This window comes from Glycine soja, chromosome 11 (genome assembly GCF_004193775.1).
Source record: "Glycine soja cultivar W05 chromosome 11, ASM419377v2, whole genome shotgun sequence".
NCBI lineage: Eukaryota > Viridiplantae > Streptophyta > Magnoliopsida > Fabales > Fabaceae > Glycine > Glycine soja.
Window position 1 is genome coordinate 6,510,467 of NC_041012.1, and position 26,907 is coordinate 6,537,373.

A 26,907-nucleotide genomic window follows, 5' to 3' on the forward strand; every position below is an offset into this window, starting at 1 on the left:
TTACGGATAAATATTCAATCCGTCCATAAAAGTATTTTTAAAAAAAAAATTAAAATAATTTCTCTCATTTATTCACATAAATATTTTTTAAAAATAATTATTTATAAATTTTTAAAATTCACTTTAAAGAAATGATTATTTGTTTTATTGATATTTTAAGATAATTTCAAAAGTCTTTACAAAAAAAGATAGTTCAAAAAACAAATAGTTATTTTCAAATTTTAAACTATTTAATTTAAGTAAGTCATAAAATTAATATATAAGAACCTACCTAATAAATTAAAAAAATGTTCAATTGATTTTGATCCATAAAATGTTAATTAGATGATGCATTGGATTTGAGAATTAAATAGATGGATTATCTTTCATCTATTTGATTATATAATTCATTCAATCTAATTTAAGTGTCTTTTTTTTAAAACAACTTAATGAATTGGATTGAGTGTTACATAAAATGGTCTAAATGAATCAAGGGAGCATTACATATATGAAGTAATTAACAAATTATTATTCCTTAATTAACAATTCTTCAGTTTCAGTCCATTGCAAGTTGTGGCGGAGCTATTCAGGAGCGGGGGAGTCACAGTCCCCCAATTTTATTTAATTTTTTCCAAACTTGTATAGGTATAGGTAATTGGCCCCTCATGAATGATATATTTTAACATGTGGTTTTAAAAAAACGAATGGGACTTTCTTAAGGATTGGTATTGTTTTTGAGAGACAACAACTTAAACTTGAAAGGCAAAACACAGTAAAAATAGTTTTATATAATTTATAAAGACAAATCCTCATTCTTAATCAATTATGGAAATTAAAATAAATAATGTGGAGAATCTTTGAGGTTATTATGTCACCCATTTTAAAGGGTTTTAAATAGAAAAGGATTGGATTTAACTTTAATAAATTTTTCTTTTGGTTTTATTTATCATACTTGTGCAGAAGTAACAGAACTTCTCATATCATATTATTATTTTAGGATTTAGTTACTCATTTAATCATTGTAACTACACAAATTTTACTTTAACTTATATACTTAAAGATTATGTATTTTGAAGTTGTAATTGTTACACATTATTATTTTATATCATTGTTTAATTGTCTCTTATTTTAATTAGTTGAAATAACTTTTATCTATTGAATTAATTTAATATGTGTTGATTTTTTTTATCACTTTCTTATTTTTTTATTAACAAGTATTAATTATTAATTGTTAGTTTTTTTATGAGTGAGGGAATTGAACCCAATCTTTTTGTCTCTTCCTTATTCTTTTATTACCCATCAACCTTATAACTTCTAAATCACTTTCTTATTGTTTTGTATTTTGAGTTATAGAATTACGTTTTCACCCAATTTTTTATATACAATTATGTTATTTTAATTTTTTTAATATATGAATATTTTTTATTATTTTGTCCTCCCAAAAATTATGTTCAAGCTCCGCTAGTGATTGCAAAAATGTACTTTTCATTTATGTTTAAAGCAAAAGTTTCAGTCCATGTGATTGAAGTATGGCTCGAACAATTGAACAAATGATGCCAAAACTTTTTTACAACAATAATAACATAATGCGTGTTACCTTCTGACCATCTCAAGATTCAATAGTTTGAAACCTATTGACAGCATTAACAGTATTATTAACGCAATCATGTCATTTTCGTAGTAAAAAAAGTAAGAAAGAAAAGTCTCAACTTGAGATTCGTCATACAAATTTCCCAAGGAAATGAAGCATGCAGAAGAAAAGGGTCACACTTGCACATGCAGGACGGAGGTTCGAAGAAAATGATGGAAATATTGAAACAAACAAAAAATCATAGGTAAAAATTATACAATACTATTATTCTATTAATTTAAGGTGTAAAATCATTGTTATAATTTATGTGCGGAGAATTCGGAGTAGAGTGGAGATGAGAAAATGCGCGTGATAGTGAGAAAAGAAAAGGACAAATAAATGAATCCTAAATACAGAGAGAATGAAATTGGTAAAGTGGTTTGGTTTGGTTTTCTCTGCAAAAAGCCTCTCTATCTCTGTCATCTCTGAGCTGTTCTGTTACTTGCGTTGCGTGCACTAACTAATCGCATCAATAATTAATTTGTACTATGTCAGTTAATCTATTGTTGTTTAATGTCAATATTCATTCTGTCCTTTCACGTACTAATGCAACTCTTTTTTCTTTCTTTCTTTTTCTTACGTGCATGCGTCTTATAAATACGTTAAAAATAAAACAAATATATTTCATTAATTGTTTTTATTGAAAAAAATCATATTTCATGTAGTTATTTACATAAATATATACTACATTATTCAAAATAAAAATTATTATAAAATTTATAATTTGGTCCGGTAAGGTGTCACAAGTAAAATTTGGTCCTAACATTTAAATGAATAGTCTTTAACTAATTTCTCAAGCATATATTTTTTTGTACTTATTTCTCAAGCATTTTTTTTATCAATATTTCTCAAGCATATATATTTATTATAAACTTTGTGTTTCCGACATGACAAGATGTGACATCTTATTAATGGAGAAACTATGAGAATTATTTTCTTGCTATCTTTCAACTTCTAAATGGTAATAGTAAAAAGTTAAAAATTGAAAATAAAAGGAAAGACTCTTATAAGTTACAACCTTTTTTGTCCGTGAAAATTAACAATTTGGTATTCGTTTGTCAATAATATGAAATTGCTTCTTTTTTTTTTATTGTGACACATATTTCAATATAAAATGTGTGTTTGAAATTAATTTAAATATCCATTTTTGACTACCCTCAATATTTTAAATATTTTTTAAAATTATTTCTATTTAATTTTGAAATATAAACGGATCCTTTATTTATCTGGTGAATCTTAATTTAATGTGCTAGTGTGTTAGTGCAATAGAGTATGAAATTAACATTCTTGTTAAACACTAAATATCATTTAAAGTAAGAAATAAACTAAAATTAAATAATAATAAGAAAATCAAAAGTACAAATAAGCCTATTTTTTTAAAAAAACATTATGTAGTTACTATCTAATTTTTAATGCTTTTAGGAAATCTAAATTTTAATCTTAAATCATATATAATTGAAAAAATGTACCTCATTTTTTTAAATGAAAACCATCCTCATAATATGCCTCCCTTTAACTGTATTAATGGGGCACCTCTATCTCAAAGATAATATATATATATATATATATATATATATATATATATATATATATATATATATATATATATATATATAAACAAAGCCTATGCCCTATGGGGCTATGTGTAGTACACTTATACTAGTAGCTATGATTCTTATGAAGAAGAATTATCAATTAAGAAAAACAAATAAAAGAATAACATGATTAGCGAGTCAAAAAAAAAAAAAAAAGCAGAGAGAGAAACTGTGGTTTGGCTCACTTATTATTGAATTTCCGGCAATGAACCTCGGAGCCTTTTCCTTCTGTCATAATCATTCTTCTTATTATTCACTAAACTTTTAATCTCTCGCTCTCTTCTTCACTCACTACACACCATTCATCTCTCGCTTTCAATTTTTCTACCTTTTTCCTTCCACCCATTTCAATCTTTTCACCAAGTTTGAAACTTTCATGCTTTTCAACCACACTCATCTTCTCCTTTTCATTGATTCACACTTGATGCTTTGCCTCTTCATACCTTCTTTGCTCTGAATCTTCTCACCATTCACCGGTATATTGATTTGTTCTGTGTTTTTCTCATCTGTGCGTTGATGTGTTTGTGTTACTTGGAAAAGGTTGGAAATTGAGGCAGTGAATCATTTGTTTAGCACAGCAATGTTTATTGATCAGAGTGGTGGGACTTGTTGGGTTCATGCATTTTCTCAAAACCTTCTATTGGGTTTCTCTGATTGGCTTTTTATGAGTGAATTGTGAAGATGAGACTGTTTTGAGTTATTGGGGATGTTTGTACCACCTGAATGTTTCTCTCTCTTTTGGTACCAAAAAAAAACAGTTTGCTGACTTGACCTTTTCATACGAATCTTCGAACAATTCATTGTTTTCTGCAACGCTGGAAGATATTGGTCTTCATGCTTTCCCCAATACTAAATTGTTTTTATTGATTGGTTTTCACTTTTCATGCTAATTTTGCTCTACATAGGATACAATTACTATCTAATAGGCATGAAGGTAGCCGATTAGTCATCCATCATTCTAAATGCAAAAGTGCAGACGTTGAATGTGTGTGCTCATAGCATCTGAATTGGCATGGAGGCTTACATATTCTGATGTGAATCAAGATTGGTTGTTTGGTTTTCAACATTCTGAATCCTCATTAGTATACATCTGCCTTTTTCTTTTCCATATATAGATTTGTTTCTATTTCATATGTCTTTTTCCTTTTTTGGCTTAAAACACAATTCATACCAGGCTTAAGTTTATTTTTTGTTAAATTTTAAGATTCTGTGATCTTTGATGTTTGTGCTGTAGACTTCTGAATTTTCCTTAACTGATACCTGATGATGACGTGGCATTGTAGGGAGCAAACTACACAGGGATATTATCATACCAAACGAAAGACAAAACCAGTGGAAGTTTAATGGAATGAGACATCGAAGATGAAATTGAGGACATGAGAGTCTTTTAGTAGACCTTCTGTCTGTATGGGAGGCTTATTACACTTTTTTGAATTCAATCAAGGGAGGATGGCCAAGAAAGTCCTTGCTCGTAAGAGACATCATGGTGGTGGGTGTTGTTTTATATATTTAAGAAAAACTTCACTTATGCTACAAAAAACCTTCTTAGGTATATGTCCCGGCATATTCTGCCGAGGGAAGACACATTATTTGGAAGATTAATTGTTCACTAATTTCTTATGGTTCATTCCTGCAAGTGGAAGACTGCCAATAGCTAATTTGCCTGCCAAATTTGTATTTTTCAATATTAGAAAGGTTATTGATATGATGAAATCTAGAAAGTTCCATATCGCTTGCCTCAATTCCTAACATACAGGTTATATGTCTGTTGGGTGATTTCGCTTGATGCCAATTGGTTTTTAGATGGAATCTAACATGATATCAAAGCTTGAAGCCTATCTTGTATATCGCCTATTTTGATAGGCATTGTATGTTCTTGGCAGTCTTGGGGTGCATCTTAAGATGAAATCTAAAAGAAACAATCTAATTGAATAGGCTGATTACTTAGTTATAAATTTGGAGATATCTTGCTGAAATTCAGGGGTTTCCCCCCATTTTTCTCACTATTCATGAAGTCTTTAATGTTCTGTCTTTATTTTAGAATGTTGTGGCTGATTTTGTTATTAAATTGTGTCATGTAGGCCTGGAAGCTCCTCGTAATAGTCTAGATCTGCAAGTACAAACACCTCAGAACTACTGTCCAGAAGGAGAATTACCAGTATGTTTCTCTTTTCATTTCTTGTTAAGGGTCTAAAACACCATCATATTTTCTGCCTCTATTCCTGTGTTCTTGTTAACAATGACCTTTACAATTTTGAATTTTGAGAATGACCCCCGAAAGTTGTGGGAGAGTGAAGCTCATGCATAGTGTTCAGTCATGGCTGGAGTTTTGGTTTAAAGTTAAAACTGCTTTAATTGTAGTTTAGTGGATAACTATCAAGCCTTTGTGAGTTGTGTCATTCATCTCTTCAAATAAGCATAAACATTTTGTCATTTCCACAATTGATATTTTCATGGATTTGATTGATTTTCCCTTTGTTTAAATTCACTGATTGCAAAATGTCGAGCACAGTTCTGATTTTGTTATACTACTCTTCTCATGTTTTCATCATACTTTTTAATCAAATGTGTTGACAGTAAACTCATAATGTTGCTTTTTCCACTCCTATCTATAGCTGCAAAATTGGCTTTATTTATTTAATATCTCACAATCTCTCTTCTCATTCTTGACTTGTACTCTGGTTTGAATTTTCAGTACAATTATCAAGTAAAAGAAGAGGGAAGGTCTGAGAAAAACCGCTATTCAAATGTGGGTTCAATGAAAAAACTGATCAATGAGGAACTATCCAAACAATCAAGCACCAGACAAAATGCGCCAAGCCTTGTAGCAAGGTTGATGGGGATAGATACGATGCCATTAGACACTAAATATGTTGTTCCATCAGACAGAAAAATAAGTGAAAACATGGGGAAGAGGTCTTCAGTCAAAGGAGTGAATCGAAGGGGTTCAGTTAGTTGGGGTTCTTCCAACTTTAATTCTTCTAGTCAGATGGATTTTGATTCATTATATAAAGACATAGGTGATGATGATGATGGATGGAACCAGAGTTTTGGAGAACTAAGGCCACGGGAACATCCTCAGGAAGAGGAACTCCAAAAATTCAAGAAAGAGTTTGAAGCATACCAAGCAGCAAGGTTTCTGGAGTGTTCAAAGGTTGCTGAAATTGGCAGTGCTCCTAGACAATTGCTTGCTCAAGAAAACCTGAACAAGGAAAAGATGATGCATAACGATTCAGTTTTACACAGAGCGGCAGCAGGGAAGCTTGCAGATCTTGACAGGCATGCATTCAAAACGCCACCTGAAAGTTATGGTTCAGAATATCATGGTAAAGTGATGGAGTTAATCCCAGCTATGCAAAGGAAAACCATTCCTCCAAGGAGCAGAACACTAAGTAGAGACTTTGAGGAGTCCTTAATGATGAAATCTTGCAACAAATTAGACACGTCTTCTTCTCCCACTAGGATAGTTATCTTGAAGCCTGGTCCTGATAGCATTTGCAACCATGAAGAAAATTTGACCATATCATCAGGAACTATACAAGGGAGAAATAGTATAGAAGATTTTCTTGAAGAGGTGAAAGAGCGTTTGAAATGTGAACTGCAAGGGAAAATTGTCAAAAAAGGTTCTGTGGTTCGAGGGAATGGAATTGAGACACCTTACAATGAAAAGCCATCTGATCCTAAACTAATAGCCCGTCACATAGTAAAGCAAGTCAGAGAAAGTGTGAGTAGAGATACTGGCACAAATTTACTCCACTCAGAATCAATAGGATCATACAAAAGTGAAATGGAGTTCAATGGACCAAGCTCCCCAGAATTTATCAGCAGAGATACCAGGAGGTTCTTGTCAGAGAGGCTAAGAAATGTTGGGAGAAGTGAAGCACATGCTGACATTCCTGAGGGAAAATCAAGTTCACTTTCACTAGACAACCATAAAGCTAGACTAAAGCAAGTGGGGGATGCAAATAACTGGGAAATTTCCAAAGAGGACACAGCAATACAAACAGGATCTTTCAGGCATGAACTCGATGAGAATATATTTCTCCACAAGGAGTTATCACCAAGAAACCTTGTAAGATCCTTGTCTGCTCCTGTATCACGTTCAGGAACATCATTTGGTAAGCTTCTTCTAGAGGACCGCCACATTTTAACTGGTGCTCAGATTCGGAGGAAGCTTGAAGCTGTTGAAACTATGTCTGTTGATGTCAAGAAACGGAAAAAGGATAGATTTAATATTAAAGAAAGAGTCTCCAATTTTAGATATAACCTTGCTTTAAGAGGGAGGCTTTTTGGCAGAAGGGTTCAATCAATGGTAGAATCACATGGCAATGAATTTGGTCCCTTTGTGAGAGATGTCACAAGTGGACCAACAGTTCTCATGAACTGTGGTGTGAGGCATGTAAGTTTGTCATATATTTTTTTACCGTTCTCAATGATGACCTTTGTTTTTTATTATATTTCATATATAGTTGTTATCTAATCACCAGATTTCTGTCATGTGCTCTTTAGGAGAACTCCACTGAGGTACCTCCTAGTCCTGCTTCTGTGTGCAGCAGTGTTCACGAAGACTTTTGGAGGCAAACTGAATATTTAAGTCCAATATCAACTCCTGATGTGTCTTCAAGAGACGATAATGTTGTGCCCCAGGTTTTCAGGGATATCAGCTCTGGTTTGAGTGGTATGTTATAATTCTAACTTCCATGCATTGAGCAATGATATCATAGACTTGATTCATGAAAAGGTAGTTTCTTATGGTTTTACTGCATGTGCAATATGAAGTTATATCAATGAACAACCTTTTTATTCTTTTCTTCAAATGGATAGTGTACTAGCTTGCAAGATCAGAGGTTGGCTTTTAAGTTAAATTCACTTCAGAATTCCATACTGGGATAAATGGCTTCAAGGGCGATGTAATTTCTGTTATTGCAACCATGTATATCTAACTTGGCTTCTTTTTATTTCCGAATTTTTCTTTCATTCTCCACCTTTTACATGAGTTGCTATATCTACATCCTTTTGATACATCTTATAATACTCAAATTTTTGAAAAGTGGGTATGTGTTAAGTTGGTAACTTGGTATAATTACAAAAAGATATGCCATCAATTAGCTCAGTCAAAGACTTAGTTAATGTTATGGGATTTGATTTGAATATTGTGGATATTATAGACAAATTCAAATTTCAGAGGGATCAACCGCTGTTTTGATTTTATTTGATTTTGTGTTGCTGTTTAGAATGTATGAGAGGTCAGAAAAGTGTTCCATGCATGAAATGATGGTGACAAAAAAAGGATAATTTTGCTAATAGATCTCTTTGATTGTTGATGTGACAGAGCTAAGGAGACAACTCAATCAACTTGAATCTGATGGTCCTGAGGATTTGACTATGAAACAGGAGCCTGCTGAGTCTGAATTAGACCAATTAGAGGATCCAGCAGAATCTTACGTAAGAGATCTACTTGTTTCTTCTGGTCTGTACTTTGGTTCATGGGATAAATCTTTATTAAGAGGGGACACATTTGCAAAACCTATTGGCAACTCTGTTTATGAAGAAGTGGAAGAATCTCACAAGAAATTGGTCAAGGAAAATGATGAAATCTGTATCAAGGATCAGAATGAGAGTAAGCTAGACCACAAAGTTTTGCTTGATTTGTTAAATGAGGCACTTTCAGTTGTTCTTGGACCTCCTTTGACATTGTCTAGGTTCAGGAGGAAATTACGCAACTCTTCCATTTTGCCACCTTCTGGAAAGGAACTGTTGAGCTTAGTGTGGGACGTTATCCGTGTTTCTTTATATCCTCCATCTGACATATCTACTTATTCACTTGATACTTTGGTGGCTCAACACCTAGGATCCATCCCTTGGTCTGGATTAATAAATGATGAGATCAATATTTTGGAAAGAGATATAGAATGTCTAATAACTGATGATCTGGTTGAAGAACTCACAAAGGATATGTTCTAAGAAGTACCATTTTACACGATCATTGTGACAATAAAGAACTCTGCACATGGAGCAAGGCTTATACATGATTACTGAAATTGGAAGATAACCACCTAATTGATATTGCTGTGTATATATATATATATAGTAGTTAGTGTGAGTGTTTGCTATATAGGGGGTATTGAGTTGCGGTAATACATACTGTACATGAGTGGCATGAGTTTCTAGGTTTATTTTTTTGCAAACCAGAAAATTGATTGATGATTGTAGTTATAAAGTTGCGGTAATATTTTTTTGTAACTTTGGGAAATGTGTTAAAGTTGTTATTCGTACGAAAGTCAAATAAAGAAATTATGTGAGAGGCATCTACCTCTACCATGTATCATGAGTGAAAGTCAAATTTGATTCAGTTTTTGATAAAAGATGGTAACAATTCTTTGACTTTGCTAAAAAAATGTAATGATCCCATATTTGTGTGCTGGATAATAACGTGCTGCATTGAAATGGACTTATCTGGATATTCAGATTTGAAAATGTATAACACGCCACTTTGTATGTTCATGTGGCAGGCCTTCCATATGTGGAAATCCATGGAGTGGATTTGCATAATGGACCGAAAATTCCCTATTTTGCGGATGATTTCATGTTCTAGTGCACGTGACATAATCGTCAAGATATCTTATAGAATAAGGCTAGTGTGAGACCAAACAGACACAAATGAGAAGGGGTAATATACTAACAGACAACAGTTTAATGGCTATACACCTTGATTATAAAAACTCTTACAATATTAAATAATTAAAAATTATATTAATATGAGTATATGACTTTTAAGATAATTATTATAAAAAATCATTAAGTTTTTCATACATGATATTATCATAGTATATAATATATGATTGAATGATCGTTCAAAACTTTTATATATTTTTTATACACAATCTATTAATCTATTTTCCCATATACTAATATTTGGTTTTTCATATAATAATTTAATAATGGGTGTGTCAAGCATAACATTAACTCTCAAACACAACTCTGCATTAACATCAGTGCAGATTCCATCATAGAAGGTTCAATCAGCCTCGTTAGAATTCTTAGTTTATACTAGTAATTGAACTTCATAATTATAAAATTATGTATTTAGAACAGAGAAGTTAGACTCCTTTTGAACCAAGTAAGGCTAATAATGAAAAGTATGAGACAAATGAGTTAAAATTGTCTTTTATTCTGTATTTTCCAAAACTAAAATGAAATGATGTCTCTATTGATTCTCTAGCTGTCTTACAATATGAGGGAGACAAATGAAGTGTCGCGGGGCCTTACATTTTTGGCCGTTGGGAAAGGCGGCGCACATGTCCAGTACAATCAATTGAGAGGTTGGCTGATGGATACCCTTCGCTGCACAGCACAAGCACATGTAAGCTTTTCTAAATGGATTTGGTTACTTTAAATACTTTCAATGGTTAATGAGGATATAAATGATTAATTTTCTACTAATATTATTCATAATTTATCATACATTTGCATGTTTTTTTTTGTTTTTACATTTATTCTCTTTTTAAGATAATTCTTTTTGAGATAAATTTCTCATTAAATTCAAAGTTCTGAACATCTTTTTTAAAGAAATTCAAACCTTGATTTATTGAGGGATTAGTCCCTTTTATTAGATTAAGTATATCAAATATTTTATATAAGACAAGCTACATGAGGTAGAAAGCAACTTTTAATATTGTTTTTATTCAAGATTAAAGACTCAAATTTATAAAGTTTAATTTTAATATAAGAAACATTTATATTATTATTACATTAAAACTCTTTTTAACATAGGATATATTGGTGATATTACTTTTTTATTAAATCATTTTTTAATTTATATATTTCATATTTTTTATATTTAAAAACACTGGTGTAATAATACTTACAAGTATTTTAAAAAAACATTGGTAACTTAATCTTCATTTAGTAATTTTTATTAATTAATAAATATGATAACTGCAAGACAGAAAAAAATATATTATTAAACATATGGGCCGTGTTTCTCGCTACAGCCACATCGAAATACTGTTGTAGAAAGCTTTGTGTTGTATTGTGGCTGAGCCACCACAATTCTGATTCCTTTCTCTTCTCGGCAGTTTGCTTCCTCCGTAGCAGATCGTAAGGTAAGTCTCGCGCTTTGTCCTCAGCCTGTGTTCTTCTCAACTTGTTTACTATTTTTGTTCTCTGAATATTTTCGGTTGTGTTTCAAGTATGGAATAGCAATAGGGTGTTTATATTAAATTCTTTCAATTTCACTTCTTCTCTGTTCTGTTTTTAATTGAGGATTTGGGTAAATTTTATTAAGTATTATATCCTTGTTTGCTATTTTAATTGAGGACATTGTCAATGTGTTAAACTCAGCACTGCTAATAGGAGGTGGCAATGAAGATTGATTTGCCACACATAATTTGATATATTTTTTTTGAGCTTGAATTGTCTTTGATGGTTTTTAGAGTTAGTGTTACTCATAGGGAAATGAGTTATCTGACCCATGCTATTTTTCACCATTATATTGCAGGAACTTTTGCCTTGTAAGTGTAACTATTGGTACCATGGTGTAAACCTAAAGCATTGGAAGAACTGAAACATTGCCTTATGAAGACTGTGGGAGTAGGCTCTAGTAAAGTGACATTGTCTCTAAGATAAAATTCTCAACTCAGAAAGTAAGAGTGCATCCTCTCTGTTCTCTGTCTAATTGACCCACAGATCTTTTTTTATTTTTGTCTTCTAAGTTTTAATGAGTTTTGATCTCTTCACCGTTCTTTATGTTTTTGATTCCTTGACTTTTGTTCTTGTCCACTTGTGTGCGCTTAGCTTGAAACTATGACTTTTGACTATTAATCATAAATATGTCGCTGATAAAAAAATAATCATAAATATGTCTTTAATTTTGGATTTTTTTTAATTTATATTTTTACCGTTTATATGTGTGTAGTATTAATTATTTACCTTGCACTTATAATCTTCAATGTAGTTTTTGCCAACTGTTATAGGCAACACAGATTTTTTGTATCAAGGGTCTCAATGTTGTTAAATGGTGGCAACACGGATTTTTTGCCAACTGTTATAGGCAATTTATGAAGGGAGGCCTGCTATGGCGGTACCACAGGCCGCAATGGCATGTCTATATGATAGAAGTTTGGGCTTCTGCCGTTGATAACACTGTTTGGGGCTGGCTGTTCCTCGTGGCTGTTTGGAATTAATAACTATGGGTGCAAGTATAAGAAAAATGTTGGTTTTTTTCTCTTTCTTTTCAGGATGGTCATATTCTCAATAAGTAATGCCAGATATACTTATGTGCATGATCAGAAATATCCCTCTAAAGATGTTGACATACACCATATAGTTTCAAGGAGGAGTAATGCTAAATATCTCGTGTATGCCACAGCACTTCTTGTATTAGCATGTGCCTTGTATCTGTATGTTCTTAAGGTATGTCTTCCAACTTTTTTATTTTCCAATGACTCAAGGATTTTGAAGATTTTGTGGCTTTTACCTTCTTCCTATTTTACTGATTATATCTCTTCTATTAACAGGGAAAATCAATTAGTTTTGTGTATTACAGCTTGCTTTTTGACATATTTCTTGTCAAGTTGTTACTTGGGAAGCCTGTTAAGAAAGGTGAGGACCTGCCTAGCAGGGTTTGGTGTTCTGAAATATTAACTGTTGCTTTTATTGTAACCAGGAACGGGAAATATATTCATTTGATGCATGTTTTAATTTTAAAACCTCATTTTGTCATTTTCACAATGTAGTTTTGCTTGCAGAGTCTGTTGTGATTATGCCAGCTTTTGGAGTACAGCTTGAGACTCATTATGTGAGGTAATGCTTTTTGTTGATTGATTATTCTGTCAACATTCAACATTTGTTAAGAGCTCGTGTAAAGCCTAATGTGGGAATATACATTTTGATTTGTAAAGGATTGTGTGCTCTGTAATTATTTTCTTTTGAAGAAAAGATTGGGAAATTGGAATGCATGTGCTAGTTTAGGGCTCTTTTGGCTGTTTTTACTTGAGAAACAAATTATTATGTACTCTCTTTGCTTGTTTCATACCTGTCATTGATATTTGAACTACATAAATGGGTTTGTGATGAAAATATCTTACTTCAAAGTCTTGTTTTTGGCTGCCAGGTTATATCTAACTTGTTTTCAGCTCATTTAACTAGTAACTTGCTTGTCCTTCATACTGACACTCATAACTCAGCATGGTTTTTCCATATTTGATACTATTAAATACTTATTTTGTCTTTGGATACTTTGCTGCAGTGGAAAAGTCATCCGATACTTTGTTCCCATTGACAATATTCTGAAACCTGTTCTAATAGAATGTGTGACTCCAGTGACTTGCTATTGGACTCTATCGTTGATTATTCGTGGTGAATCAGAAATGGTGTTAGTTTTCAAGGTAAAGTTACTTTACATCTAATTAGTTTTCAGTTTCCCCATTTTTTCACTATTAAAGATGGAAACACTGTTTGCCAGATTTTTGAAAGCTAAAAATGTGAGAAGAATTAATAGCCTAAGAAGGCATTTATTTAACATCCTGGCTGGTTGTTTAAGGTCTTTTAGTCACTAAAGTAGAATCTCTAAATCTGTTTTGCTAGAACTTACGCCCACCAGTGAAAATGTTGGTCCATGTCTGGAAGGCCCTGTGTGCTGCAACTGATAGTAAAGAAGAGACCTGTACTCATGCAGAATGAATAATTGACAGTTATGGCTTATGTACTGTTTCTGTACTGGTGTGTACTCCCCATCATTTTACGCTGTTCTGTCACATTGAACACCAATCCTATGTAAGAGTAGGATTGGATTTCAACATACATTGGAAAGTGAATTTTTTGATAAACCACACTCTTCTCCAGTTGATAGTTTGGGACGTGCGTTCACTATCAGCACTCCAAGGCATTGAATTTAGAGGCCAATTGGCTCTACCTTTTGAAACTGCATACTAAGTAGCTTATTTATAACTAGGTAGAAATTTTGTATCATGACCTAGGACTGATAGAACTAGTATGTTTCCGTGAGTCTTTTGTAACTAAAATAGAGCACAGGTTCATAATTTTTTGCTCCCTCAATGCTGCTGATAGAACTAGTATGTATCATGACATAGGACCTAAAAAAGGTATTTCTGATCAATTAAACTCTATAATTTAATCAAAATATCAATTATAAACTTGTTTTTGTGCCAATTTAACAATGGAGTAAAACAACTTGTTTTTGTTGGGTTTCTTGGTTTTTATGTAAAGTATTATCTCATTACGATGTATAGAATGTCTCCGCAACAAATAATTGTGAAAGTCTCCTTCACAATTGATGTCGATGATAGTAATTTATGGTTAATAGATAATATTTTTTTAGAAGAGATAATATAATTTTTTTATATAACATAAAGCATTATATATATATATATATATATATATATATATATATATATATATATATATTATTTTATATAAAATCAAGTAAAAATAATTAGTGAAACTATCAAATTTTCTTTTTCCAATGTTTTTTACTCATTTTATAAAACATGGGGAAACGCCATCCTCAAAATTAAAATGAATCTTTTGAAAAATAAAGAAATAAATGACTAATCGTATATTTTGATTGCAGTAAAGAAAAATAGTTTTTAGCCAAAAAAAGTAAAATATTGTTGCTGATTCTAGCCACGCTCATAACATAGTCTATGACTAATTGACTATGGGTCTACAATTACTTAATTACCCTCCTCAAACTCAAAAGTCAGAACCTCCAAAGTTAAGTTAGGGTTTTTGGGGGTGAAGTTGCGCTTCCGGCACTTCCACTTCCACTTCTTCATCACCATGAGCAGGTCAGGCCAACCACCGGATTTGAAGAAGTAAGTCTTTCTCTTCATTTCTTTTTCTTTTCTTAAAAAAATTCCAAGTTTTGATACACTCCGTCGGTATTAATATGCAATTGTCTGTTCTTTTTGGGAATGCGGCAGGTACATGGACAAGAAGCTTCAGAGTAAGTCTGCTTTGCATTTTTTTTTTTTTTTTGCTTCTCTTATTCTCTATTTTTACATGTTCGTTCGTGTCTTCCTTTTGTTTTTGTTTTTGTTTTTGTTTTTTTTTACATCATACGAGTTTTTTCAAGCTGGAGTTTGTTTGTTTATAATTTTTTTTGGATCTAGGGATGCATTAAGTCTTTTTTTTTTTAATTTGGTTTTTGTCTTGTATCTCGTTCTTATCTTTGCACAATGTTTATTCATTATTTACGAATTCTGCTTGTGTTTTGATTGCTCATTATGTTTATACATGAACATATGGGTTAAACAGAAAAACTTGAACCTATAGATTCGTAGATCTTTATATTTGAAAAAATGTCTTGCAATCAGGGGCGAGAAACTATACTATACTGAAATGATTGGTATTTATGTCCCCTTGCAGTTAAACTGAATGGAAATCGCATGATTGTTGGCACTCTCCGTGGCTTTGACCAGTTTATGAATTTAGTTGTTGACAACACTGTGGAAGTGAATGGCAATGAGAAAAATGACATAGGGATGGTGGTGAGTCCTCTTCTCATTTTCTTTGTGGTCAAGGTATAGCAGTGAGCATGGATTTTAAATTGATAATTTTACCCTTTTACTGCAGGTAATCAGAGGAAATAGTGTGGTCACTGTTGAGGCGCTTGAACCCGTGAACAGGGCCTGATTACTATTTCTTGTAAACATTTATAAGTAGATTTTCTGGTTTCTGTGTTTGAACAACGTAGCTATTGAGAGTAACATGTAATTGTGAATCTTAAGAGTGTCATGTTGGCTGCTAATTTGGGGTTCTTTTTCAGGCTAAATTGTCAAGGCGGGATGCCTTCTATTGTTTTAGTGTGTTGCCTGTGTGACTTGACTCAATTGAATATATCCCTTTTAGCTGATTTCTCCTTATTGCATCTAACGTGAAAATTTCTCTGTGCTCTTAAGTATAAACCAGGGTTTTTTTTTGGTGAATCAACCTAGGGTTGTTGATGGAGCTGTTGGAGTTTATACAGTATATGTGTTTGTCTAAGGAATCTTTATTTGCTGTTTATTTGCTGTTACCAGCATAATTTTGGTTAATTTTAATTTATAAAAAAGTTTTTTTTTCATTTTTTTCTTCTACAAGTGTTTATTTAGAAGTTAATCTAAATGGGAACTTAGGTTATGTTTGGATTGTCATTTGAGGCAACTGAAACGGACCTTCTGCATTCCGAGTGAGAGCATAGAAGCAAAACTACCGTGTCATTGGGTATAATGTACAAAAAAACTGGTTTCTGAATACACTTGGTGCATGATTGATTTGTAGTTGAAATTATTGTGACATACCTTTCAATGCAGATCTAACTGATGAAAGCAAAAACAAGGGTCTTGATCCTTTGGTAGAATTCCTTTCGCATCAAAAGTAATTTTGCATCAAATTTCCAAACATGTATTTAATCTCTCAAGTTTGGGATGGACGTCCACTATTAGAAGTTAGCACCGCAAGGTGGGGTGGGCATGGTCGGTTCGGATCATATTCATGGCATATTTTTATCCGCACTGATTAATTTCAATTGATTTGATTTGGATTTTTTCTAGGTCGAAGTGTGGACTAAGTGCGTGACTATGAAAGATGGAAAAAATTAAAGGGGCTTGGCTAAAACCCTAAACTCTAGAGGTTAATAAAAATATTAAAAAAAAGATTATGCAATTGGGTAGATCGGTTTGAGTCCCCAAAATCAAAATCCAATACCCGCATCGAATTATGTGAAGATAATTTACTTGAACTGATTTTTATAGTGTTACGCATACTCAGTGCATTTAATGGGAAGAAGAAAAAAAAGTCAAGTAATTCACTTTTCCTCTGCGCTCAAATTCAATCTATTATCTATTATTATTGTAAAACTTTATCAAATTCAAACAGAAACATAAGATTCGCTGGAAATGGTGTTATCCAGTATTTCTCCATATAAGCACTGAAGCACAGTTGCTTCATTATTTTTTACTCCCTCAATGTTTTCTGTACACTCAGTTACAAAAGAATGATTTTGCAGTGAACTATGAATTCTGTCAAACTAATCTCCCCACTGGTAGTAACAACTAACTTCGTCCAAAGACTCAAATTCCTCTAGCAGAATTTAAACGCTGTGCTGCACGTTCAACGCGTACTGTATGTCTACGTAATCCATGGCACTCGTCACTTGAACACTCATTCATCAGTCGAAGCTTGGCTATCTGATTATGCAGTGCCTCCAAGTTGACTAGAGGAACAGTTGCTGGTCGCCCATGAGCACACTGCACAGAAAATTCCCATTTTGTGAAAAAATGCTTCCTTTCCTCTCAATAGATCCACAAACATGAAAACGTATATCTTACTTGGAAACAAAGCGATGTATGTTTTAGCTCTTCAACTATAAAGGAGCATTCTGATGGTAGCAATGAGTCCCCAAACATAATTGCACCTTCAGTAAAAGAGCATTATGATCAAATTAAAGGAATATTACCGATGACTGCAATATGCCCTCCCAAAATAAGGAAATCTGACAGGATCGGATTGCCAACAGATAGGGGTTTCATACGTAGTATTGAGGTAAAACAAAGGTAATATCATACGTTTCTGAAAATAAGGAGACATTTCCCACGAATAATTCAAGTCCATGGGATTGTTATCAATACAGCTTTGCACACAATTATGTATCTTGTTGAGGTTAATACAATTAGGCACATACCTCTGCATGCTTTCAAATTTAGCACTCGTAAGACAGATGGTGGCATTGTTGATGATCCATCAGTGTCAGCAACCTGGAAGGTAATGATAAATTGGAAGTTAAAAAGACATAAAACATCCAATTTCTAAAGGGAGATAACTTAGAAAGGGATCTTATTATGATGTTTATAACCTGCTGAAGAAATTCTAAAAGATCAACATCATTTAATTTGACCCCTAAAATACACGGTACGTATAAGTAGTTGTAATTAAAATCAGTAATATGGAAAACATGCAAGGCACGTGGCACGGATTTAAAGTTAAGTTGACAAAAATAAATCCAAAAAATTAATGTTTTCAGCTACTGAAGAAAAATTGAAGGGCGGAAAAAGAAAGTAGTGTTGACTGCAATAAGTGTGACGACCATTTGTGGTCTGTTGAGGATATCCAAATTCCTGCAAAGGCAAACAAAATTATAAATTAAAAGAATTCAGAATAACAAATTGATAGAGTTTTGACATAGTGAATTATTCTATTATTTAATTTGAGCCCAAATATATGGTTTAATTGGAAGATAGAAATTTTTAGGTAGAAATCTTACGTGATCTGAGATGCATGCCAGGAACAAATAAATAACAGATATCACATAACTATGTAATGCTTAACATAAATTATCTTCTGACAACCTTGGTCAAGGTAAATATGCAAACTCTGCAAGGAAGCCAGAGAGGTATACCTTCCAAAGGATTCAGAATTTTGAGCATGAATGGTGCAGATTCAGCCCCAGTCTTTAATCTTTTCACTATAACTATGAAGTAGTTGATAACCAATCTCCGGCAATACCTGTATCATCACTATTATGCATCTTACAAGCAGCGTAAGAATTTTAAGACTCAGAAAACATGTCATAATCGGCATTCACATTAAATTCTCTAATTCATAGATGCATACCAGTTCCTGTTCAGCACCTAGATAGGTTATTGCTTTTGCTTCTCCTGACAATACCTAAGTATTTGACTAGTTTCATAAGTAATACTGGAAAATATTTCTCACATAATCAATATGAAGAAGTTTACCTTTTGACACAATTCTTCCAGTCTGATTCTTTCATCTGCAGCATGCTGTAAAAAGAGTACTACTATCATTGTTAACCAACTTTCCAGCAGCGCGTTTATCATATCTGTTAGCAGTTAGAAGGCATTTCTGGAGCTTTATTTATTTATTATTTACTGTAATGCAATTGAGAAAGGCGGAGAAATGGGTATGTATGGAAGAGGTAAAGGATGTGTAAGGACTGAGGAAAGATGCTGTTTGAAAGGATAGAGTTTTGATAAATAGTTGTGGTTTACAAGCTTTGAGCGACGCGAGGGAGTTGACTAGTAATAGACTGGTCTGACATAAAGGTTTAACCAGAGGGGACTTAGCTCAATGTGTTACTCGAATCAATTTATATGCAAATAACTGTTATGCTTTGTAGTTTATGCAAAATTTATGTGTCATACATAATTGTTATTATTGAGGGTATAAGGTCCTCCAATCTTTGGGCTTAAAAATGATGAAATTGTCTATAATGGTGGCACGTAGAGGCACAATTTCTATCCCTACCCTCCCTTAAGTTGGGTCTTCCTCGTGGCTCACCAAACCATCACCCTTCTTTACACCCCCAAGGCAAAATGCAGATAAAACAAACATGCAGGATGTGCTGCAAATAAAATACAGGAACACTGATTTTTTCCATGTGTAAAGATGCAATTGCATGCATCTAGGGCAATATAATTAAAGTGTTCCTGAGTAAAAGTATATATGCAAGCAGATTGATAGGCAGTCAAACATTAAGATACAAGGAATTGTATAATTTCTAAGAGTTTCTGGTCATGGACATTTCCATTCAGCAAGAGTTTCTGCTATAATGTACAATAGACAGACCTGATCAATAACAGCAAGGGTTCTGCCAGCCACAACTAGAATGAACTTTTTATCCACCTGATGCAGAACTTTAGCATCCTCAAGGCATTTCTTACTGATAGTTTCAGGAATCAATGAGTCTCCAGCAAGATGCAAGAATCCAGAAGAAATGTCAAGAATATTGTTTTGACTTTGAATGTTAGCCAGTTTATCATTCTTCTGTGCAAAGGTCATACTAATTGTCAGATCAAACAGTCATCCTCCATACTAATGAATGTCTTCTATGAAAACATAATAGGCCACTAAATATTGACAACGTAACTGTAATTTTGGGTGAGCAGTTCCTCCATTTAGTCCCATAATCTAGGGAATCTTGCACACCCCTAGAGATCAATTCTGAAATACCAGATAGTATGGGTTTAATAGCAAATTAACAGTTGAAAGATAAGATGAACCTTTTAAAAATATTCTACTATTGATCATATAAACATGAAATAAATTGTATTCATAACCCAAAATAGAATAACAACTAACTTTTTCAATGTACAAGATGGTGTAAATTACAAAACTTCCACATTTGTTGGTCTTCATTTTTGGCAGAAAATGCTAAACAACAAAGAAACACCCAGCTTTACACAGCATAAAGAAATTAATTGTAAAGAAACTTATTATTTTAGAAATAAATTAGTAGCCCAAAATTATCTGTAAAGATAAGCCAGCTACTAAGCAATAGATTTTCCCCTCACTGCAAATTCTAGGCTGGGCAATTTGATCATGGCTCTGAGCAAAGACTAATGTATTTTAAATGAGCTCATCTTGTCGGACCAGACTACAGTTTTACCCACACGTTGAACTTACCCCCAAATGGAGCACTGTTTTGAATGTTGAAACTTTCAAATCCATCAATATCTGTAATGTCGTTAACCTGCATATCTCCCAGAACCTCTGAAGTTCGTTTCACATTAATTCTATGATCAGGGCAAAACCACAAGGGTCAGTAAGAATTTATTGCCAACATTTAAGCAGCTCTTATGGGTCAATAAGATTATCCTACTTGAATTCTTGCAATAAGAATTCTTCAGTGCTATGGTGAAGACCAACCGGAGACTGTTGAGGATATTTAAAATTACTAGCTTCTGCAGATTCAAAAGCATCAATTCAATTTGTGCTATTTGGAAATGTTACTACATAACGAAAAGGGAGCAAAGGAGAAAAAACAAAGGAAGAAAATGAAAAACCTTGATGATTGAAAGCAGGGTTGGACACTCGGCCAATCTGTCTGTTGCCTATCATTTCTGAAGGATGATTTAAAGAGAAAAACTTCCTTTTGTATGATGGATCCTTTTATAGTATCTAGATATTTCTCCTAGGTCATCTTCAATATCAGTTGTATGACAAACACCCAATGCAGATGCTTGAGATGAGGGTTTTTGGTAGTCAGGATGCCATTCAAAATTTAACAACTGATCATCTGACCCAGAGCTTCCTATTTGTAATGCTGAATAGCATAAATCTGGAGGGAGACAATTTTCTTCAGACAATGCTCTAACGAGGAAATCAGAATCTTTAGACATCTTTAACTTTTTTGTGACTTCTGGACAGGGATGGGCATATAAATCCTTACCACTTCTATAATCCTCCTCTGCATTCTGCTTGCTCCAAAAGCTATCAGTTTGGAGTTCATATTCATCATTTACAAACAAAGCCTTCTCATGCAGGATACTTCCTAGCGTAGAGCATCTCTTTAGAAAAGGTTGTTGCAAATCCTCATTAATCTTTACATCATAACCATACCCACTGCAGCTATTATAAAGCAAATCATCTTCAAATGATTCATTGATCACATCAGCTTCTACTTTATGGAATCTTCTTCCATGTGAAGAACTCGGTGCATCAAAAGGTACATCAATGTTGAAACTTTCTACAGCAGGAATTTCACCATCAAAAAAGTTATCACCTTCCAATAAGCTATTGCTATTATGCATCAACAAACTATTATGCTTTCTCATCACAGTGGACGTGCACTTGGCATAAGAACCATCCAATAAGTTGCCAGAATAACCAGTCTGAAGAAGAAAGTCTCCCTTACTTTGTTTCTCTTTGAAAATTGTGACCCCTAAGTAATCAACATCTTCCCTGTTGGATTGATGACAGTCACCTTCAATTAGATTGTCTTAAGTAGAAAAAAAGAGATCTAGGCAATCCTTACGATTGTGGTTTCTAAACTTTGACATATCTGCATCAAAGATATGACAACAATCTACAAATGTTTAAAAGAGAAAGCAAACCACTGTAGCCTATAAATCATTTAAGCAATTTTTTTCTGTAAAATAAGGACCACATTTTAATCTTAAATATATGCAATGAAGAAAGGCGAAACCGCAAAAGTAAATGGTCAAAATTAATCAGACAAATTTATTGCAACTGCAAAGGAAACTATTTGATAAACAAAGGTATAAACTTCACCTGATACTGCTAAAATGATGTTGATCTTCTACCATGTATGTGGCTCCATTGGAGGGATCTACGGTAAGAATAGATAATAGAAGCATAAAAACCAGTAATTCATTGTACTATATATCAATATGATGCAGTGGGAGGATATACCACAAGCTACGTTTTCCTCCCAGAATTGTTTGATGGCCTTCACAATGAAGTTTAGTATAGGAGCCCAATCCTTAAAATGTGAGGGAAAAACAGACAATCAGATTTATGTAGTGTGCATGGTTATGATAAAATAATTCATAGTGAAATTCCAATATGGGAAACAAAATCTCTGATCATTATTGCTTCTTGGAGTTAATTTACACCACCCAGAGTACATGAAGTATAACATAAAAGCCTGAATCTAGACCAAAACCCTACAAGAATTGTTTGATGGCCTTCTCAATGAAGTTTAGTATAGGAGTCCAATCCTTAAAATGTGAGGGAAAAACAGACAATCAGATTTATGTTGTGTGCATGGTTATGATAATATAATCCATAGTGAAATTCCAATATGGGAAACAAAATCTCTGATCATTATTGCTTCTTGGAGTTAATTTAAATTTACACCACCCAGAGTACGTGATGTATAACATAAAAGCCTGAATCTAGACCAAAACCCTACAAAAATCATTTATGGAAACAAGAATGCAGTCTCGCCTCATTGATGTACTGAAAAGATAAAATAAGTCATGAAAAGGGAAGCCAAGAAAAGCTATACCTTAAATTTAACAGTTTTTGATGGCTCAAAGGCCAAATCATACAAAGATCGGGGGCAACTCAAATTCAAGAGATAAGCTGGACATGGTTGACACCTGGTTCTCTTCTTGTTTTGGAACTCTTCATCAGTATTCCATGAGTTCAGATGCTCAAACCTATTAGCCAGTTGACGCATAAGCTTGTGAACTGGGCCCTTGCAAACAAATTGTGAGTTGGCATCTAACCATGTTAAGGTCAACAGTACACATGTTTAAGGTTTTTTATTCTTTTCAAACATCAACATGTCTATTGTCCACTCTACAAATAATACACTATTTAAAGTAGTAGTCACATGGATACAGACATACTGCAAGGCCTGCAAAAATGCACCAAAAGTTAGGGGAGGGCACCCAGAAAGAATCTACATGTAAGCAAGGGTAAGATGAGATAAACAACTGACTTTTTAAATTAGAAATATGAGTCACCTTCGTATCCACAGTATTGCAAGGACCAGATATATATCCAGAAAGCTTTATGATATCATTCTCAACTTCTAAATTGTGAAGAGAGCTTGTGACTTCTACTCCAAAGCCACTGGTTACAAGTGACAGAGGAGAAGAAGCAGAATGGGTGCAAAAGAGCTCATCCTCTCTATATATGTAAGGTATAAAAGAATGTTAATAAACCAAGAAAAAGAAGATTCAACTTGCTTTGAAGTGATGCAATATACCTTTCAATATCAACAACTTTGAAGGAAATATTTGGGCACACGAGTGCAAGCCACACTACACAGTTCTTGATTGATTGCAGTACCTTATTGGGACTTCCAATTCAGAGATGGAACTCACTAGTCAATCCAAAAAGTTGAAACATAGCCATAGTTTTCATACAAGGTAACTATGACTTCAGAATACATATGACTTGTATGGTGGAACAAGAGAAAAAGAACCTGGATTGCATGTATTTTCTCTGAACTGGTTGGTTGTAAAATAAATCACGGATAACAACTGACAGAAACAAGGTCTTAATTAGCAATCAAGCCATCATGCTAAAAGAATGAGAAAAAAATGTCATCATCTAGAAAGGAATTTCTATCCGGACAAATGTAATGAATATGGGCAGATATTGAAGATTGCTCAGTGAGGAAGAGAAATTATAAGAGCAAATAATTTAATTGCAACCAAAAGGAAAGATTTATTTTCAAATGGGGGAAGGAAGCCAAATTAAAAATGGTCTAATCTAGCTATAAATCAAGTAAAAGATTGCCCTATAATGGCAATCAATGGTCCCAATTAAACAGCCATTCCATTTACTAGATGAGATTTAACAAATAAAACTGCAATTCATAGCGAAAATTAAGTTGCTCTAAGAATCTAGCATTATAAATAAATAGTAATATTTAAGGAAGGAATGCTATCAGGAAATATTATTTCCACAAAATCAGCTTCCAAAATTTTCCCTCTGGTTCCTTGAAAAAAAAATGAAAATAGTAAAATTACAAATCGCTTATTTTTCTAAAGCTCTCTTAGATAACTCAGAAAATAAGTTATTATTTCTTTCTCAAAACAACTTGAACCAAACATGCATTACTAATTTTGATCATTAATTTAGACCATTTGTTATGTACTTATGTTGTCCACATTAACTTCATTTGAGTTTCTCGTGTGTGCATGTTTGTATATGTAGTGTCCTGGTGTCCCATATTTTGGACATTAACCATGTTGGAGTGTCTGTGTCCCGGTTGTATCTAGAGTCCATGTCAGAGTCTATATATACTTCATAATTAGTACCAATACCAACATGTCAAAATATGTGTTATGATACCAACCAGCTACAAAATACGTGATAAACAATTGATTATAAAATTTAGCAGCTCAGAATTCAGATGGCAACTATCTTTTGTGAAAGAAAAGAGGAAGAGAAGGAAGATTGAAGAATCCCATAAACCCTAGCTAAATAAAAACCAGATAATTAGTAGAAATGTAGAGCTAAAGGAAGAATAACAAATTCAATCCACAAATAAAATTAAGTAAAACTAATATTCCTCTACTAATTAACCAAGAAAAGCAGCAGATTTATGGAAATATGAATGGCATCTAAGCATTATTAAGTGTCATTTTCAGCATACAGGGAAAAAAAAGTAACTGTCAGATTCACCTAAAGTATTACCTGTGGTGCCCATTTCCTTTCTATCATCATCAATACCAAGATATAAGCACTTGCACCCCTGCAGACAATATAGAAACACAAACCTTGCATCAATAGCAACAATGATACGAATAATGTCTCCCTGAATAAAGCATAGGAAGTTATCCCCACCTTCAATACTTTTCGATATCCATTTGGCCTTCCATATGTTTTCGTCACAATTTCCAGCAAAGAGACTTCAGATATGGAAGCTAAAACTTCCCCGCGAAAACCGAAGTTCTCACTCGAGGCATTCAGGTCAACCAAATTAAGAAATTTTGATGTTGCTGCTTGTTCAATATACATACATAATAACATTATCAAAGGCGGCAAGGAAACTGAAATTCATGGAAGAACTAATTAAAAAAAAAAAAAAAAAGGCTCCCTTCTTTTCTTACATTTTATGCAATATAGGCTAATAAAAAGCCACTCATGTAGCTTCTTGGATGTTGAGTTTGAAACATTGCAACAGACTGCAATGGTCTGATCACTTTAGTTACCTTTATTAACTAACTTTTAGAATCAAGGAACGACAAACTCCTTTTAATACAATTTTCCAAACACTGACCCCAAGGACAGCTGCATATACGAACTAAAAGTATTGTAACTGAGAAATTTAACAAACTATAATCACCTCCACAAAAGAAATTTGAGAATACAATAGGCAAGGTCACTCAGTCATCTGGCTTACTACATAAAGATAATTTTATCGCGTAACAAAGGACTGTTACAAAGTAGGAAAACCTTAAAACAATAAAAAAAAATCTATTTTAGGCGCTCTAATCACAACATACCTTTCGTTTCTTTTAATGAACATAGCTTGAACACTGCTGTGTTCAGGAAACGACCACCAAAAAAATGGAGCATGCAGGCACAACAAATGCACCAACTAGTCGCAAGTTAACATGGTAGAAAAAAGAAAGAAACAACAACAATGAAATGCACACCATATCTTTCTCCCACCATTTCCATCCCATCTCGAGGGATTCCACTTCCTACAAACACATATATTGATCAAAATCATAAAGAGGCCAAAACCTAAATGTGCCATGTAGCTCCAAATTTTGAGCACAAAAAGATAAACAGAGATCCATTTCTACAAAAAGAACTATTAAAATTTTACCATCATCAACAACTTTCAAATAGCAGCTCCCAGTACTAACAAACACCGATACCTGAAACAGAAATAATAGACAGACAGCTCAATTGGTATAACCCAAATTCTCAAAGCTAATGAACTTTTAACTTCTCTGTCTCTCCCTTTGTGGCACGAGCATCGAGGCTATTGAAAACTAGTTCCTCGACGACACGCGTGAAGTCGACGAGGAAAATGCCCGAACGCAGTGAGCTACGCACAGCCTCCGACAATAACTTTATGCTCGCCATTAAGCCCCCGCCGCCGCTGCGATTAGGATGAACATGCCCGATAGGTTCCTCGCCTCGCCGGCTCCTAGGGTTTCTGATCGGACGGTATCATTTGATCGGAGAAAACCTCGCGGAGAGAGCTCAGCGTGTTGCTATTTTCGAATTCTGCACAGAAATGGCGGTTTCTGCATGCGAAACTGAAACAATTGTATGGTATTTCAGTGATATATTTATTGGATGAAATCTTAATTATTAAAACTATTTAACTTATTTTATTAAAAATACTATAAAATTAATATTTTAAAAAAATAGACACTTTTATGTTGAAATTCAATAGAAAGAATATCTTTTCTATGGCTAGAGTTCTCTGCATCATTGTAATCCTAGGTAGTGCAAATT

General features: G+C 33.4%; 3 protein-coding genes and 1 pseudogene across 8 annotated transcripts; 3 read left to right on the top strand and 1 right to left on the bottom strand.

The window, feature by feature from the left end:
• Positions 1 to 3,374: 3,374 nt before the first annotated feature.
• Positions 3,375 to 9,547, top strand: LOC114376818. Of its 2 annotated transcripts, none has more exons than XM_028335112.1 (6): positions 3,375 to 3,680; positions 4,488 to 4,693; positions 5,286 to 5,362; positions 5,900 to 7,603; positions 7,714 to 7,882; positions 8,537 to 9,547. In XM_028335112.1, the coding sequence occupies exons 2-6, from the start codon at positions 4,612 to 4,614 to the stop codon at positions 9,166 to 9,168; spliced, it is 2,664 nt and encodes an 887-aa protein (XP_028190913.1). In that variant the 5' UTR covers positions 3,375 to 3,680; positions 4,488 to 4,611; the 3' UTR covers positions 9,169 to 9,547. The 2 variants fall into 2 exon arrangements, with proteins under 2 accessions (XP_028190913.1, XP_028190914.1); XM_028335113.1 differs by lacking the exon at positions 3,375 to 3,680 and adding an exon at positions 3,687 to 4,286.
• Positions 9,548 to 11,186: 1,639 nt separating this feature from the next.
• On the top strand, positions 11,187 to 14,376 carry LOC114374349. 5 transcript variants are annotated; one of them, XM_028331989.1, is made up of 7 exons: positions 11,187 to 11,309; positions 11,705 to 11,849; positions 12,161 to 12,618; positions 12,723 to 12,807; positions 12,954 to 13,008; positions 13,454 to 13,592; positions 13,792 to 14,376. In XM_028331989.1, the coding sequence occupies exons 3-7, from the start codon at positions 12,445 to 12,447 to the stop codon at positions 13,885 to 13,887; spliced, it is 549 nt and encodes a 182-aa protein (XP_028187790.1). In that variant the 5' UTR covers positions 11,187 to 11,309; positions 11,705 to 11,849; positions 12,161 to 12,444; the 3' UTR covers positions 13,888 to 14,376. The 5 variants fall into 5 exon arrangements, with proteins under 5 accessions (XP_028187790.1, XP_028187789.1, XP_028187788.1 ...); XM_028331988.1 differs by having other exon boundaries at positions 12,180 to 12,618; XM_028331987.1 differs by having other exon boundaries at positions 12,444 to 12,618.
• A 314-nt stretch (positions 14,377 to 14,690) lies between these two features.
• On the top strand, positions 14,691 to 16,096 carry LOC114374829 (probable small nuclear ribonucleoprotein G). The gene is made up of 4 exons (XM_028332530.1): positions 14,691 to 15,041; positions 15,150 to 15,172; positions 15,595 to 15,716; positions 15,802 to 16,096. The coding sequence occupies exons 1-4, from the start codon at positions 15,007 to 15,009 to the stop codon at positions 15,859 to 15,861; spliced, it is 240 nt and encodes a 79-aa protein (XP_028188331.1). The 5' UTR covers positions 14,691 to 15,006; the 3' UTR covers positions 15,862 to 16,096.
• A 930-nt stretch (positions 16,097 to 17,026) lies between these two features.
• LOC114376836 lies at positions 17,027 to 26,710 on the bottom strand (annotated as a pseudogene).
• Positions 26,711 to 26,907: the final 197 nt, after the last annotated feature.

What these genes read in the sequence shown, in the direction of transcription:
- LOC114376818 (XM_028335112.1), top strand. Translation starts at nt 4,612, where the DNA reads ATGGGAGGCTTATTACACTTTTTTGAATTCAATCAAGGGAGGATGGCC. An exon ending in GTCCAGAAGGAGAATTACCA is followed by an intron (nt 5,363 to 5,899) that starts GTATGTTTCTCT and finishes TTGAATTTTCAG; the next exon opens with TACAATTATCAAGTAAAAGA. An exon ending in TGAACTGTGGTGTGAGGCAT is followed by an intron (nt 7,604 to 7,713) that starts GTAAGTTTGTCA and finishes TGTGCTCTTTAG; the next exon opens with GAGAACTCCACTGAGGTACC.
- LOC114374349 (XM_028331989.1), top strand. Translation starts at nt 12,445, where the DNA reads ATGGTCATATTCTCAATAAGTAATGCCAGATATACTTATGTGCATGAT. An exon ending in TGTATCTGTATGTTCTTAAG is followed by an intron (nt 12,619 to 12,722) that starts GTATGTCTTCCA and finishes TTCTATTAACAG; the next exon opens with GGAAAATCAATTAGTTTTGT. An exon ending in AAATGGTGTTAGTTTTCAAG is followed by an intron (nt 13,593 to 13,791) that starts GTAAAGTTACTT and finishes CTGTTTTGCTAG; the next exon opens with AACTTACGCCCACCAGTGAA.
- LOC114374829 (XM_028332530.1), top strand. Translation starts at nt 15,007, where the DNA reads ATGAGCAGGTCAGGCCAACCACCGGATTTGAAGAA. An exon ending in CAACCACCGGATTTGAAGAA is followed by an intron (nt 15,042 to 15,149) that starts GTAAGTCTTTCT and finishes GGAATGCGGCAG; the next exon opens with GTACATGGACAAGAAGCTTC. An exon ending in CATGGACAAGAAGCTTCAGA is followed by an intron (nt 15,173 to 15,594) that starts GTAAGTCTGCTT and finishes GTCCCCTTGCAG; the next exon opens with TTAAACTGAATGGAAATCGC.